General features: G+C 35.1%; 1 protein-coding gene across 4 annotated transcripts in view; it reads left to right on the top strand.

The window, feature by feature from the left end:
* DIAPH2 (diaphanous related formin 2) overlaps positions 1-15233 on the top strand; it is a 255821-nt gene that overhangs the window by 147551 nt on the left and 93037 nt on the right. Inside the window, exons 26-28 of one of the 4 annotated variants that reach the window (XR_015702702.1) lie at positions 633-708; positions 2935-3081; positions 4130-4321. Coding sequence is in view for 3 of the 4 variants with exons in the window: in XM_087749096.1 (XP_087605222.1) it covers positions 4946-5109 (164 nt within the window). In the remaining variant the exon portion in view is untranslated. Of the gene's footprint in view, positions 1-632; positions 709-2533; positions 2596-2934; positions 3086-4129; positions 4322-4945; positions 5110-15233 lie in introns of those variants that run through there. The other 3 variants (XM_087749098.1, XM_087749097.1, XM_087749096.1) reach the window with 3 other exon arrangements.

Here is a 15233-nt window from a genome sequence, read left to right as displayed (position 1 = left end):
CAAACATTACATGAAAAACTCTCCCAATGGAATGCTGCTTTCACCTGTTTTCAGCTCCCTGTAACCAGTAGCTGGAAGGACACGTCAAAAGAACTTGTATTCAGTCTTTGAAATGCTTTTGCAAAATGTTAAGCAGTTTCTGGCAGGTATCTCCTTTTTGTTTGCAGTACATTCTTTCTTCTTCTGGAGGTATCAAAGACATAAGCTCTGTGGTCTGTTTGTTTTATTGTTTCAGACCTGTGGTCAACATCCCTTAAATTACATTTTCTAGTGACTATATACCCTGGAGAGGGGCCTCTTTAACTGCTGGAACACCAGTGCATTTTTTATAAGTATAGTTAAATTACCAATGCTCTTTCTACTGTGGTGTATTTATTGTTGATGAATGCCAAGCTGTCAGTTTTGGCTTTCATTTTCTTTGTAAATACTGACAGTAATAGGTCTTGCCTTTGGGCAAGTCAGTTTTTTGTGTGTTCAGGTACTTTATTAACTCAATTATTCAAGTTCTTGGTATATTGATGTGAAATTCATAGCAGATGTTGTGGTAGAAGTGATGACTTTCCCTCCAGCAGATTTGGGGTCTTTAACCTTGATTTCTCCGATCTTTTTTTTCTCATCTGTTTACGTGGAAGAAACCAGGAGAAAGCATGGAAGTACCATGGCAGTGGTCCTACTATGGATGTAAAGAATTTAATGCTACTATTGATGGTAATTAGTGATTCTTTGTCTCTGACATAATGTGGTAGCATAGTGTCATGGTAACATTTGTATCCATTGCTTGCTTAATTAAGTGAATTAATTTAGGCATTGCACTGAAATGCCAGCAAACTGTAGTCATCTGGTCATCTTTCAAAGCGTAAAAAATCATTGACTGAGAGAAAAGATATTTTCAGTCATTACAGCTGGCTTTATACAGCTGTACTAATATTTACTTGTATTCTGATGATGACACTACACTTAATATTCTCACTGCAGAAATCCTTATCCATCTGGGTATCTAAACATTTTTTTTTCACTTCTTGGTGGTGGTCATTGTCAAGCAAACCACAGAACTGGATGGAAGCTTAAGTTGGTAGCTGTAATGCAAACACATAAACAAAACCCTTTAAAAAAAAAAAAAAGAAAGAAAAAAAGAAAAAAGGTGTGAAAGCTTCCCAGCTTCTCTTTTAACGGGAAGAAGACAGGAAAAAGTAGAATTAGTAGATAACTGAAATTTGGCAACAAAAGTTAATAAAGTAATAAGGGTAATGGAAGTTAATGGTCTGCATTTACCTGTATCTTTGTAGTTTAAAAGACATGAAGTTTTCTTTTGTTACTTGTTTGCATTTTAATTTTCTTTAGAATTCTTCAGCGACTTGGTGTATAGACAATTTTACTGGATTGCATGGTAAAGCATAAATTATTAACTTTTTGGCACCAGTTACTGAACAGTGATATATTCATTTATTAATCTCAGCGTGATGTGTTGAAACCAGTGAAATAGGATAGCACTTTTGGAAGATACCTGTAAATTTTAAACTGCAATAGCACTTCTTCAAAAATTCAAACTTGACACTTAGAAAATCTCAAACTAATTTTGCTATCCACAGTAGTATTAAAAAGAAAAAAGGAAATGGATTAAAAGCCATAAACTTTCCTTTACCTAGTAACCACTAAAATAAGCATTTCAAAACTTAAGTAAGGTGTATAGGTATAAAGTTGCCTAGATGGGAATTAGATATGGTTCTGTTATTTTTGCAGTGGTGTATTTCCTAATCTTAATAAAGCAATAACTCTTCGTATAGTCAGATTTACAAACCCATTTTTCTTGGTTTATGTGGAACTCTGGGAAATAGATGTGGTACTGAGGATGGAAAAATGTCTCCCAAGTGTTTTTTTGGGTGGGTTTTTTGTTTAATTTTTCAAATAATAGTATTTACAGTAAAGTCTTGGCTTAGCATTTTCTTATGGTTGCGAAAGAAACTAAAAACTCTGTGCTTGTGGAAAAACTAGCTTGTGAATAAAGTGATTTTTCTTAGTTGAACAAGCATCTTTACACTTGATAGTTCTATGATTTTTGTTTTGATTCAGAATAGTAAGAATGAAACCTTGTTTACAGTTTTTAAATGAGCACTCATTAAAGCTTCAATCTATATTAATGAAAACTGTTGGAATTAAGTATTTCTATTATGCAAAGTTTTGATAGCTTAGATTTTTCAAAATGGTTTTTCATGAAATAGTGTAGACAAGTATGGCTTTGCTTCTCTGGAATGATTGTATTTGCAATGGCTTGAAGTAGAACATTTCAAGGTGATGTTTCAAGTTACTAATATTTTATAAGTATGAAGATCTAGTCTCTCTTTGGTCATCATATTAATCCATTTTACCGACATTCTTTTGTCTTACAAGCCATCTGTTAATGCTATTTCTTATTTGCAGTTTGGCACTTCTTAGATAAAAAATAATAATGTTGAAATTACAGTATATGTTTCTACAGTGTTACTTTAAAATATGTTCTAGTTTCAGTAGCAGTATTGGGTTTTTTTCTTTTTAGTGATTCAACTTCTCATGTTGAATGTGCAGCCTGAATGGAGAATTTGACTCTGGGAGCTTTGTCTCAAAGAATTAATTTCAAATCTGGAATGTTTGAAGGTTTTTTCTTTTTTTTTTGTTTTGTTTTGTTTGTTTGTTTGTTTCAGACTTTTCAGTCATTTTAAGTATATTAATTTGGTTTCATATTATAAGAGGTACCACAGGTACGATTTGTATAATTACATACCTTCACATTTCTTTTTCCTAGTATTTTTGGTGAGTTGTTCAACACAGTAGTTTGCTGACTCTAAGGCAATTCATGTTTTTCTAAAATTTTTAGACTGTGCTCAATAATTCAGCAATGTGCCATTATTACCTATTTAATGTATTCTTGCCATTAAACTTGCATTTCCTTTTGTACAGTTAAATGTCATTGAAGACTGAGGTATACCAAGTTTGTCTTGTGTTAAGATGAGCAATTCAACAGTCCAAGCTTGAAATTCTAACCAAGCAGGTTAAACTTCATTTCAATAAACTGAAAATATAGGTACCACTACTGTGTTTGCACAGGTATGAAACTATATAGGTAGATATTTCTGTTTCAAAATCTTGGTATTTATACATTAAGATCCATCATGTTGTTGGTTTCTCCTTTTTGCCATTCTAAATGAACATTATAAGCTGACAAAAGAACACACTTTGCTTTTGTGCTATGGAGGCTTTAATGAAGAAGAGAGGATTACTTGGAAAATAAGTTTCTTAGGAGAAAAATTTACATTATATAAAGTTTTTGACGATACTTTTAAAAGCCAACTTTTAAATGACTATTTCCATACCTCCCATTAGTGAGAAAAAGAAAATCCAAGTGAAATATTAGGCCTCTTTCCAATGGAAGGTATTTTCAGCCTTAGTACTCTTGCATGTAGCTTGTGAAATGACAGCCTTTTAAGTACGCAACAGTACCCAAATACTAGGGAAATGTTGTGAGTAGACTACCCACCTGAATTTCCTTCCTTTATTCTGCAATTTGTTGACTGTTTTCTGAAGAATCATTTTGGCGTTTAGTCTAATCTCAAAAATAAATGGTTTATCCGATTTCTCTGTATGTCTCTCTCCCCTAATTAGTTTCCAGGTTGTTTGTTATTTTGCAGTGAGATAGGGATCTCAAAAATGTTGAGTAATTAGAAATGTGATACTAGGCAGAGTCTCAAATTAGAGACTCAGGTATGGGGAAAGGTTGAAGCATGAGCTCTGCTGTATTGAGAATCAGAATCCGCATGGAAGAGAGTCATTACAAGTAAAAGCCACAGGGAGACAGGCTGCATGATTTTTCAGGGAATAACTTGTGTCTTTTGTTCTTGGGTTTTGATATGTACAGCACAACACTTTTCATCAGTTACAATTCAGTATCAGCAGAACTAGTTTAATCCTGTACTAGCTGGGTTTTTTAACAGTGATTTGGGACTTTGTATCTTTGTGGATATAAGCAACCACAACAGAAGAAAACAGCAGAGTGAAACATACTTGCTTTGAGGCAAACGAATATTTCCCTTAGTAGTTTGCACCCTTCCTGTATTTGCAAATGAATCGTTCTAAAAATATTTTTTTTTTCATACAGGGGAAGAAAATGCCACGGTTTTCTATTTCAAAATATTATGCCAAACTTTTAATGATGACTGCTGGGATGGAAGTCAACCTCAGTTTCACTTCTAGACTTCCATACTTCCTAATGGAAAAAAAGACTTCTGTTGTTCCGTGGTGTTTTTCTTACTAATAGTTTTTCAAAGCTGTATGTCAGTTAACTGGGGCAGGTGGGTGGATATTCCATTTTTATAAATTCTGTGAAATTACATAGTTGAGAGAGCTCCCCAGATAAGTGTACCTAGTTCAGGAAGCCTGAGGCATGAGCTGAGCTATGTGGCTAGGCATTAAAGAATCCACAAATAAGACATGTCTTTAATAAAAGGCAAAGAAAATTATGGTAGTTATGCATAATGCAAATTTTACAGATAAAGTATAGGTACATAATATGGGGGATATGACATCACATGAAGAGTGGGGCATTATAGTCAGATTCTCACAGCAAACTAATTTTCAGCATGTCTTTTCATAGAATGTATTTTACAAAATTAATCATTTATTAGAAGAAAAATGTCCAAGATATTTGGAAATTTTATAAAGTCAGTAGCATAGTCTATTAATGGCAAATCTTCACCATTGGAAAGGGACCATTTCATGGAAAAGTGTGCCACCATCTTATGTTGATATGAACTTGCAGACATGTAAACATTATTTCATCAAAATGTCATATTTGAAAGCAGGACAGCTCTAGAAAATTGTCCAGTTCTAACCTTTGTACTGAGTTTTCTGTACTTTTTTTTTTTACTGTTAGATTGGATTACATTTGAATCATTTTCCTTAACAAAACCTTACAGCTTTGCTGAGAGTGCCCGAGAGCAATATGAAAAATTGTCCATCATGCACAACAACATGATTAAATTGTATGAAAATCTGGGAGAATACTTTACCTTTGATCCCAAAGCAGTAAGCATAGAAGAATTCTTCGGCGATCTGAGCAACTTCAGAACTCTATTTTTGGTGAGTAATGTCTGCAAAACATTATACATATTCTTATTTCTTCTTTTTCCCAATTTTAATTCTTTCCTTTTCTTTCTATTTCTCATGTTATAGTTAACTTTGTTTTGTTCTATGGCAGGAAATTGGATGAATGTTTCCAAAATTATTTAGATTTTGGTCACTGATAGGTATCATCCTCCAGTTTGTAGCTTGCAAACTCAACTGTCAATGTGGTTGAGACATACAGATAATTGGAAAATATTTTTCCTCTTTTAAAAACTTTGCCTGTTGGTTGATGCACAACAAACAGGCATGATACTGAAGAACATGTTAAAATCAAGACCTGAATGGACGTGTCTACGTTCTCTGGCTGATGCCTTAATGATGCTGTGATGCTAAGGCTGAGACTTTCAATATGAGCTCTGTATTGCTGCCAGAACTCATGAAGTTCACTTAGATGCTTATATTGCTATTTCTAGTCATCCAATGTGGTTGATGTTAGGGTATGGCTTTTTTATGAAGGAATTTAAGAATTTCATTTTAAACAGCTGATGTTTTTAATGGGTTTAATGTCATCTTTCCAGTGGCTGTCTGGAAGCCATAATTAGCTGCACCATAGGAATTGTACAGGGAAAACAGATGCCTAGAATGTCACATTGTGTCTCTAGAGAATATTAACATCGCTTGGAAATACCACCGTTTACCATACAGCTGTGGCTCACTGATCTGTCTATTGCCAGTAGCTGGCTTAATTTATCATGTAATCATAAGGACTTTCGGTTTCAGTATGATGGAGGAATAACTACTTTAAAACATAATTTGCATACCAAGTTTACTTTATTAGAAAACTTTTACTACAATATATTTAACAATTCATTTTAAATTTGCTAAAATTATTCTTTTTTTCCATAAGCAAATCATCAGTTCTTCTATAATTAGTAAGTGTGAAGACTTGTCAAGAACAGGAATAATTGTCGTGAGATATTTCAGTGCATTTACTTTTTCATAAATCCAAGGCTTACATTTTCAAATGTGGATATCTGAATTTGGAAATCTACTCTATTGTAACTACTTGAAACAGACTTCAGACTAGCAATGTCCAAATGTTGTGATGAAAGCCTGTCCTCAAGTATGTATTTAAACTGCTATGAAGGTGATAGGAGCTAGAGGGAAAATGTTTTCTAGAAGGTGTATTAGAATGAAAATTCTTCCAGTTGCTTACTTTTCTTTTCTTTCCTTTTGACTTCCTAAAGATCTGGCTGATGGCCTGTTGCTCTTCAATGGTTATAATCGAATTTCCAGGGAGAAAATTTATAAGAGATTCGTGTATTGCTGTGGAGTCACTGAGTATACCGGGGGGGTGGGAAAAAGTGATATTTCAGGTTTTCAGTGGGTAAATGTGAGACATTAAATACGAAGTGCAATAACTCTTCTAATAACAAAGCTGGAATATTTTTATGGACTTTCCAAATGGACCAAAAGCAGAAAAAGTTCCAGGAACAGATGAAATTGTCATTGTTTCAGGTTTAGAATGAGTTTCTGTAAGTAATTCTGTAAGAGTCAAGCATTGAATTCAGGGGTGAGGGTGTTACTGAATCAGATATGACAGATCTTAATTTTGCAGCAAAAAGCTTGTATTTAAGACTTTAAAAAATGATAGTGATAATAACTTGACTATTGTCTTTTCTCAGTGTTGTGGATTTTGGACTATATGATGCAGTATTAATGATACACGTTTTCGTATTATGATTTCAGTAACACTTGTTCTTTTCAATGTTTTTGCGTGGGTAGAACTGATTGGGTGTTGCTAATTATTTTTATAAGGAGATGAAATACAATCTAGCTGACTACATTTTATCCATGTTTATTGATTGCTAGTTAAGGAGAGAGGAATTCTGTGAGATTTATCTGTATAACTTCATACAGAGGGCAAATCTCTTGAGTTTCAAGGTGTAATAGTTTTATATTTTCTACATTACTGTGTTCTATAGAAGTAAATGGTTATTCCGTCCTTTCGCCTTTAATGTAATGGCTATATGATACATGAGTATAATAGCTAATGCTTTACCTATGTCCATTATTTTGATAACTTAAAGAACAAAGGGCTAAATGAAGAAAAATCTTGGATTAAAAGCACTGGTTATGAAGGAATCACCACAAGACTTTTTGTGTACAAAACTTCAAATGTATGGACGTGCAATGCATCTTCTGATGATCTAAGGTCCACTACCTGCAAAGACAGAATCCGGGTTGATTTATGAAGTTTTTATTTTTATACTTTTTATACAATATCAACACTATGTTGCTGGCTATCCACATCTAAGTTCATGGAATTATGTTGGTTGGACTTCCAGAGATTATGTAGTTTAACTTTCTGCTCAAAGCAAGATCAAGTTAGAGCAGGTTGCACAGGGCCTTTTTCAATGTTTCTGGGTCCATTTTCCAGTGTTTGATCACACCTGTGGTGGGAAGATAAATACCTGAATAAAATTTCCTATGTTCCAACTTTGTCCATCGCCTCTTGTTCTATCACTGTGCACCTCTGAGAAAAATCTAGTTCTGTCTTCTCTACACCCTCCCATTACATCATAGACAGGAATTAGGTCTTTGCAGAGCCTTCTCTTCTTACAGCTGAACAAACTCATTCTCTCTTCTTCTGCTTGTCCTGTGCTCCAACCTCCTCATTGTCTTGCTATCATCTGCTGGTCTCACTCCAGGGTGTCTGTATCTGTCTTATAGTGGAGAGCCCAACCTGAACACAGAACTCCAGATGTGGTTTTGGAAGTACCAGCAGAGAAGATTCCCTTCCTTTAACCTGCTTCTTAACGTTTCAACCTTCTCTGCTGCAAGGCTGCAATGCTGCCTCAGATTCAGCCAGTTCCCATGAGGACCTTCATTTTTCTGCAAAACAGCTTTCTAGGACTGCATTTACATTTTATGTTAGTAGCATTTAGAGCTAAGTAGAAGCCTTGCAATGCAAGCCTACACTGTACAAAAACCCTAGAGGTTGGCCAGGGGGACGGTTGCTTTTTTTTGTGTGGTGGTTTGGTTTTTTTTTCCTTCTAACTTGACTGAATTTCATAAAAAGTATTTGTGAGATAGCCTGTCTAGTTTTAGGTTTCAGTGCCTCTCTAATGCCTATACTTAAGAGGTGATTCTTATTTGGCCTGAATTGTCCTAAATTTTTTTTTCTGAATATTTGCTAATTTACCTCATTTAAATGAGGTCCTGTTTTAGGAACATTTAGTGAAATACTTTATTCACGTGCTTCCCAATCTGGATTGTTCAGGTGGCGTATTTAGTCACAGAAGAATTTTAATTTGAGAATAAATTTTTCTTCAGTATGAACTCACTTCGTTTGTACTTATAACAAAGCTCCAGATACCTAATTCTGACTGTTTTAGGAAGCTGTCAAAGATTAGGACAGTTCTAACTTGATTTTTAAGCACTGAAATAGCTATAGCAATCAGAGTATTGAAGGTATTGAGATTGCTTGTGCAAACTACTGTTAATTATTATTTACACAAAATCCTCTGGCTAATGCTATATACACGTGTATGCATCTTACTTCTGCAAATACTTCTCTGTGGATATTGAGCAGTGATGTAAATTGTCTAAACTACCCTAATCATTTATACTGAGAAATGTTATCTGGGTTTTATTTGCCAGAATCTCCTTTACTTCACTCTTTATGCGTGATTGCACAGATACCTGCATTCTTCTGAGCACTAGACAGTATTCAAAGCCGACAGCAGACTTGCTTTGATTTTATTATTATTGTTATTGTTGTTATTATTTAATAGGAGGGGAAGAGGCTGTTGTGAAAGTGTTTGGCACAGTTAAAACACCCTCTGTAGTTGAACCCTTTTCTTCTGCTAGATTTGTATCTTGAGCAAGTAGGTTTTGTATATTTTCAGCAGATTGGAACTCTTGATTGATTCTGCTTTTTTTTAAATGTAGTCCATCTTTTGAATTTCATTTATATACTAAATCAGTTTTGATGGACTTCCCTTCCTTTTAAATTTTTGATACAAGGAGTACCTACGGACAAATCAACAGTAAGGCCTTCTTCTGGTAGGCACTATGTAGTCGTGAACTAGTGGTCACTTGTTGCTGAGGATCACAATAACCTCACGCATACATTCTTGTCATCCTTGGTGCGAGATTGTCATGTTCTGATAACATCTCATCAACACCATTCATCTTGTGGTGTAAATAACCTCAACAAATTAATGCATTGCAAGACACTAATGTCTCATTACCTAATTGACGTAAAGTGCCTTCTGTGCTAAGGGGAAATCATTATCGATACTAACTTCTGTTACTTCTGCTGGCAAAAGTCACAACCCACCAGGTGTTTCAGGGACTGGGGGCCTTTCTGCTTTTGGAGTTTCTACAAACCTATGTATGGTCAGTTCTTCTTAGGATATTCATATGATATTTACGTTTTACCTAATAATAACAAAGTGCAATAAAATGCTTTTCTAGGGTGGAAAATTATCCCAAAGACTAAGTCTCTGTAAGTTAATCAAAACAGAACTGTTGAGTTGTGTATTCTGGTTTGGGATATTAAACTTGCATTCCAAATAGAAAAGGCAGACCACAAATAGTCTTTCTGAATTTCTAGAAAAGGAGGGCTAATTTCTTGCATTGCTTTATAATTTTAGAAAGTGGACAAAATGATTTGCTAGGATACTGTTCTAATGCTACATGTTGGTTTAAATAGTTAATTATACCCATCTAATGCGATGGTCTTTAAAATTTTTATCTGTCCTTTTATCTTCTAAGCCTCTTTTTTAAAAAAGTTATTAAATAAGGAAATGAACTTGGACCAGATGTACGACGCATACTAATTTAAATAGTAATGCTTCAATGTAAAAAAAGTGAAATCTGAGACTTATGTAGCTTAAGGAGACACTTTCTTTTCCTTAGCATCGTTTGTGCTTCAGTCAATTCACTTCTTCAGCTATATACAGTAGTAGTAGTAGTAGTAGTAGTAATTGTAATTAGGTCTATTGAGAATTTCTTGACTTATTTTATCCACTAGGGCAGAACCTTATAGCTTTAGTGGCATAAAGATTCTTGTTTAGGGATTTAATTTTTTCCAGACACTTGAGGAAGGCCTAGGGCAAGCATTAAAAGTTAACAGTACAGTAATTTTTTTTTTTCCTATAAGGAAAAAAATCACTAAAAAGAATTAAGATTTTCTGCAACATTTTGATATTTGTGAGAAGTTCCCTGAAAGGAAAAAGACGCTGAAACTCATTTAATCGGTGGAATTTACTGTAAAAAAAGTCATAACTACTTATAAGAATTCAAGAGCAATCAGAAAAGACTGAGGATATACAGCACCTCCAAATATTCCCTAGAGCATGCATATTTATTAAATTTGTCCAGTTTAGACTACTGTAATGCCTGCATGCTTTCTCTAAGTGGTCCCATTAACTTTTAGTATTTTGGTAAATGACTGAAGTATAATTCCAGATATTTTTGAAATATTAATGACTTGTTTCTTCTGGTTGTCGTTCTCCTATGTTATTGCTAATGCCTGTCTATTGATAAAGCTTGTTACTAGCAATTTTAACTTAGACATTCAGAAGTTCGTCAGATTGCTTCTTATGTTTTTGTTGCTAACGTTTCTGGTGTGAACATTTATCACGATAAGACAAACCATAGAATCATAAGGTAATTTAGGTTGGAAGGAGTTGTTAAGAGCGTCATTGAGTTTGACATCCTGCTCAAAGCAGGGCTAGTGTAGAAGTTCCAGCTGCGTGGGGCCTTGTCCAACTGAATTTTGAGTATCTCTCTAATGAGGAGACTACAACTGTGGGAGATTGTATTGAAGGCTTTGCTAAAGTCAAAGTAAACAACATCCATTGCCTTCCCTTCATCTACAGAGCCAGGCATCCCATTAGAGAAGGCAGTCAGGCTGGTCAGGCACAATTTACTCTTGGTAAGTCCAATGTGGCTGTTCCCAGTCACCTTCTTGTCTGTTATGTACCTGGAAATGGCTTCCAGAAGGAACTGCTTTGTGATCTTCCTGAAAACAGCAGCAGTGGCTGACTAGCGTGTAGTTCACCAAGCTTTCCTCACTCTTTTGAAGGTGAGCATATTATTTGCCTTTTCCAGGCATTGGAGATGTTCCTTGAGTTCCACAACTTTTTGATGAAATAGAGTCCTTGCAATGACATCCATCAGTTGCCTGAACTGCTCGTGAGACAGTGATGGCAAAGGTTGAGATGAAGGTGGCACAGAGTACCTGAGCCTCTTCTTTGATGTTAGGTTCCATGCTCTATTCAGCAGCAGACCTACGTTTTCCTTAATCTTTCTTTGTCTGTCCTTGTAGCTATAAAAGCCCTTCTCATTGCTTTTCACATCCCTTGCCAGTTTTATCTCCATCTGAGCTTTGACTTTCTTAATTACTTCCCTCCCTGGGCAGTTTTCCTCCTGGAACAGCCGTCCTTCCACTCCTCCATGTTTCTGGTTTGTGTCAGAGCTCCGTCAGGAGTTCCCTGTTCAGCCAAGCTGGCCCCTGCCCTACCTCCTCAGCCTTCTGCGTGGCAGGACGGCTGATTCTTGTGCTTTGAGAAGGTGTCCCTTGAAGGTCAGTTACCAACGATGAATGCTTTACAAAGACGGCGTGTTTTAATTGATACTACAGTGTATATAGTTTCAGATAATTGGGCTTTGTGAGCACTTAGAATTCAACGTAGCCCTTCAGAAAATCTTGACTTGTCTTCTATTACCTTTGTACAACAGCTATTACTTGCATTTCCGTGTGCTTAACCTGTGATTCTGTGTACGATTCCACGATGTAAAAGCGAGAATACTGACTAAACAGGTTGATTGTAATGACAATTTTTCTTTCTTCCCTTTGCAACTAAGGATAAGAATATCGTATGTTATAGAATCGTGCAATTCAGCTAGTGTATTTGAAAAAGACAGAATATATATAAATATTTTTAAAGATGAACCTGAAAGAATTAAATCAGAAATATAATCTGAATGGCACATCCCCAGGTCACAGAGAAAATTCTCTGTGTGTGATCGTATGTGTATGTATACTTATATACAAAAGTACATTTGGAGCTTGATATGCGTTTGTCTTGTAATGCTCATATCCAGCTATTTTAATGTTAAGAAAACAGCTGGTCTTTTGAAAACTCATGTTAAAGAATTTTGATGATCATTAGAGGAAGTGCCATGTATCAAATGGAAAAGAATGCCCGTTTTTTGTTACTTGAAATAAAAAATATATGCATGCATCATCTTTTCTAATTGTTTGCCTTTTGCAAGTTGGACAGAAACAGTATTTAATAAATGCATCTCCACATGGTCTAAGCATTCAGAAGCTGTTAGGCTGAATGACAAGATGTAGAGTATACGAGAAAAAAAATTTTCTGGAACAGTCCACGTTGTGTTTTCATCTCTCATTCTCCTGATCAAAGTGTATCAGCAATACAGTGATATTCCTTTGGGTCCAGTAGTTTCTCTTCAGGTTATTTTCCGACAAAATTTTCCATATAAATAATAGTTATTCTGTTATCCCTAAACAACAGGAGGAAAGGAAATTCTAAGTAGGCAGTGTGGGCTGATAGAGTAGCTGACCTTTCTCAGGTTTTGTGAAACCTATTGATTGCCATTGGAACACTTTCTATGCTTCTCCCAGCAACAGACGATTTCCCCAGAAACTGACTTATTTGTGGACATTTTGTTGTTTGTTGTTTTATGTCTTTAGAACTGTCCAGATACAAAGTTTCCAGTCAAGTACCAAATTAATCTTTTCTACTTAGTTTTTATCAACATCTGTTTGCCTTCCTGTGAGAGAGAATACTGTTTTTTGGGCTGTTCTGTGATGTTAGGACGAGAAAAAAGCACTGCATAGATAGGAATTCACAGTCTGACACCATTAAAACTGCCCATCATATGATTGCAAATAGCCAAATAAACTTACAGCACCACTGACCAGTCATCTAACCAAATATTCCTTGGGAGCTGTTTCAGTTCATTGAGCTGCAATATAGTGAATCAACCTAGAGATGCAGATAGAAGAAACAGGTTGTTTATTTATTTATTTATTACTCTCTATCTGCTCCCATTTTATCCCCAGCCTTCTCTAACTGCTTTTGCAGGAGACATAATTAGAGCCAAGGGTGTAGTGAGACAACAAAATAAAGTTTGCATCACTTTATCCCTCCACCTCTTACAGTTAGAAATCTTGTCCCTCGTGGTCCTCTCATGGCTGTACTGCTGCTTGCTCCGTCTGTCTGTCTGGTTTTGGGTTTTTTTTTTTTGTTCTAAGATTAGGTAGAATATTTAAACCTTTTAAGTGAGCTTTTAACTAGATTTTTCTGGTACTTGTGTCACCTCTGTCTATGTTTACTTCTTTGATTTTGTGCTTAAGTATGTCTTGATAACCTCATTGTATTCAAGGCATATCACAAGAAATAAGTAAAGCACTTCAGCATGACTTTCCTTTGCAAATGGAACATGATTCAAAATCAAGCCTGGAATTAAAATAAAACAAAACAAAAAAAGGTGTATTTCTTCTTGTCTTGGAGCTGACAATTACAGAGAAATTGAATCAAAAGTAGCAATAAGGGTGTGTGGTTGTTTGTTGGTTTTTGTTGTTTTTTTTTTTTCCTCTCTTTGCAGTTAAAATAGTAGGTCCACTGAATAATTATGTCTTTTATATTTAGGACTATTTTGAAGAAGAAATGTTTTTTAGACCTTATTGATTTAGTCCTTTCTTCCATTGAAACTAAACACAAATTTCTATTGTCCTTGAGGACAATAGCAACCTGTTATATTTTAGTTTGATATAGTTTCAAGCTCGTATCAAATAATGATTAATCAGTTGCCTGAGGCAAGATGCCAGTTTGTTCTTTTCTGTTTTGGTTCTTTACTTTAACCTGCTGTCTCACAGAGTTTATGTCAAATGATCTGAAGTATTTTAATCTGTCACTTTCTGAATGTTTGTTTCTGTTGGTGCTAGAGTATTTAAAAATATCCGCCAAATCTGTCATGCCTACATTTGCAAATGGACATAAACTTCCTTTTAATCAGATTGTGTGCTTCGTGGAAGCTATATGAAATATGTATTTTAGCATTAGATAGGAAATGTTCTTTTTTCTTATACAGTTCTTAAATATTTCAAATTGTGTTTGCTCTGCAGGCTCCCCGTTTAATGCAGATAGTCTTAAGGGTGAATTTTGACTCTAAAAAAAACAATGTTGTAATAATGCCTATAAGAATAGTTGGGTAAAATTTGAGGCAGTCACAGGCATTTATGGGCATAGTTGTTATGAAATGCGGAGAAGCTTTTTCCTTCGATGAAGTCATACTTTTTTATATCTGGTAGACAGTTTTATCAGTGGTGATTGCTTCCCTCAGATTTCTGGAAATGCAGCTCTTTGAATAAGGAATTAAATCTTTAAATTACATTGTAAATGTACTTAGCAAAAAAGGGCTGTATTCTAGTGTAAGTAAATATTTAAGCAGATGCGAGTAACTCATCAACTGGCAGTATGAGAAATGGGTTCTGGTAAAAGACCTACGAAATAAACTGCCCTTTTCTATCAACACTGACTATTGACTGATGATTACTGTGTGGCTGGGATCTTTTACAGTAACCCTGTAATACAAGATCCAGAAAGTGAAAATCTCCCCAAAATGATAAGACATAGTAAATGATCAGTAAAGTAAACGCTTTTTATTGGGCGACCGCTACCCTGCTCTGTCAAGATTTTGTAAGATTGATGCCCTGTACCAGACAGGAAACAAAACATCTGTTATGTTGCCTTCATAAGAAAAAAATTTTACCACAGTGGATTCAGCATCTCGAGTATAAATGTACCTGTAAAACCTTTTCTTTCTAATATTTGTTTGCTTATAACTTGCTTCAAAGCAAATTCAAGCTCCATGACTCAGGAATGCATTTTTCTGTGGCTTTTTTTGGAATGCCCTTTGAATGTAGCAGGTCATTGGCTACAATAATATAAATCAATGAATATACAATACATAAATTAATACATAATAAACATATGATTTACTGTGAAATGCAACACATAGTCAAGCTAAATTCCCAGCTTTCAAACTCATAAATTGAGTTTGTAATTCAGGAGTGGTTTAAAAGAAAGGCTTTA

Source organism: Nipponia nippon, unplaced genomic scaffold, assembly GCF_047370975.1.
Source record: "Nipponia nippon isolate SJK-2023a ecotype South Korea unplaced genomic scaffold, ASM4737097v1 scaffold_12, whole genome shotgun sequence".
NCBI classification, from domain to species: Eukaryota; Metazoa; Chordata; class Aves; order Pelecaniformes; family Threskiornithidae; genus Nipponia; species Nipponia nippon.
This window is presented reverse-complemented; position numbering and strand designations above follow the sequence as displayed.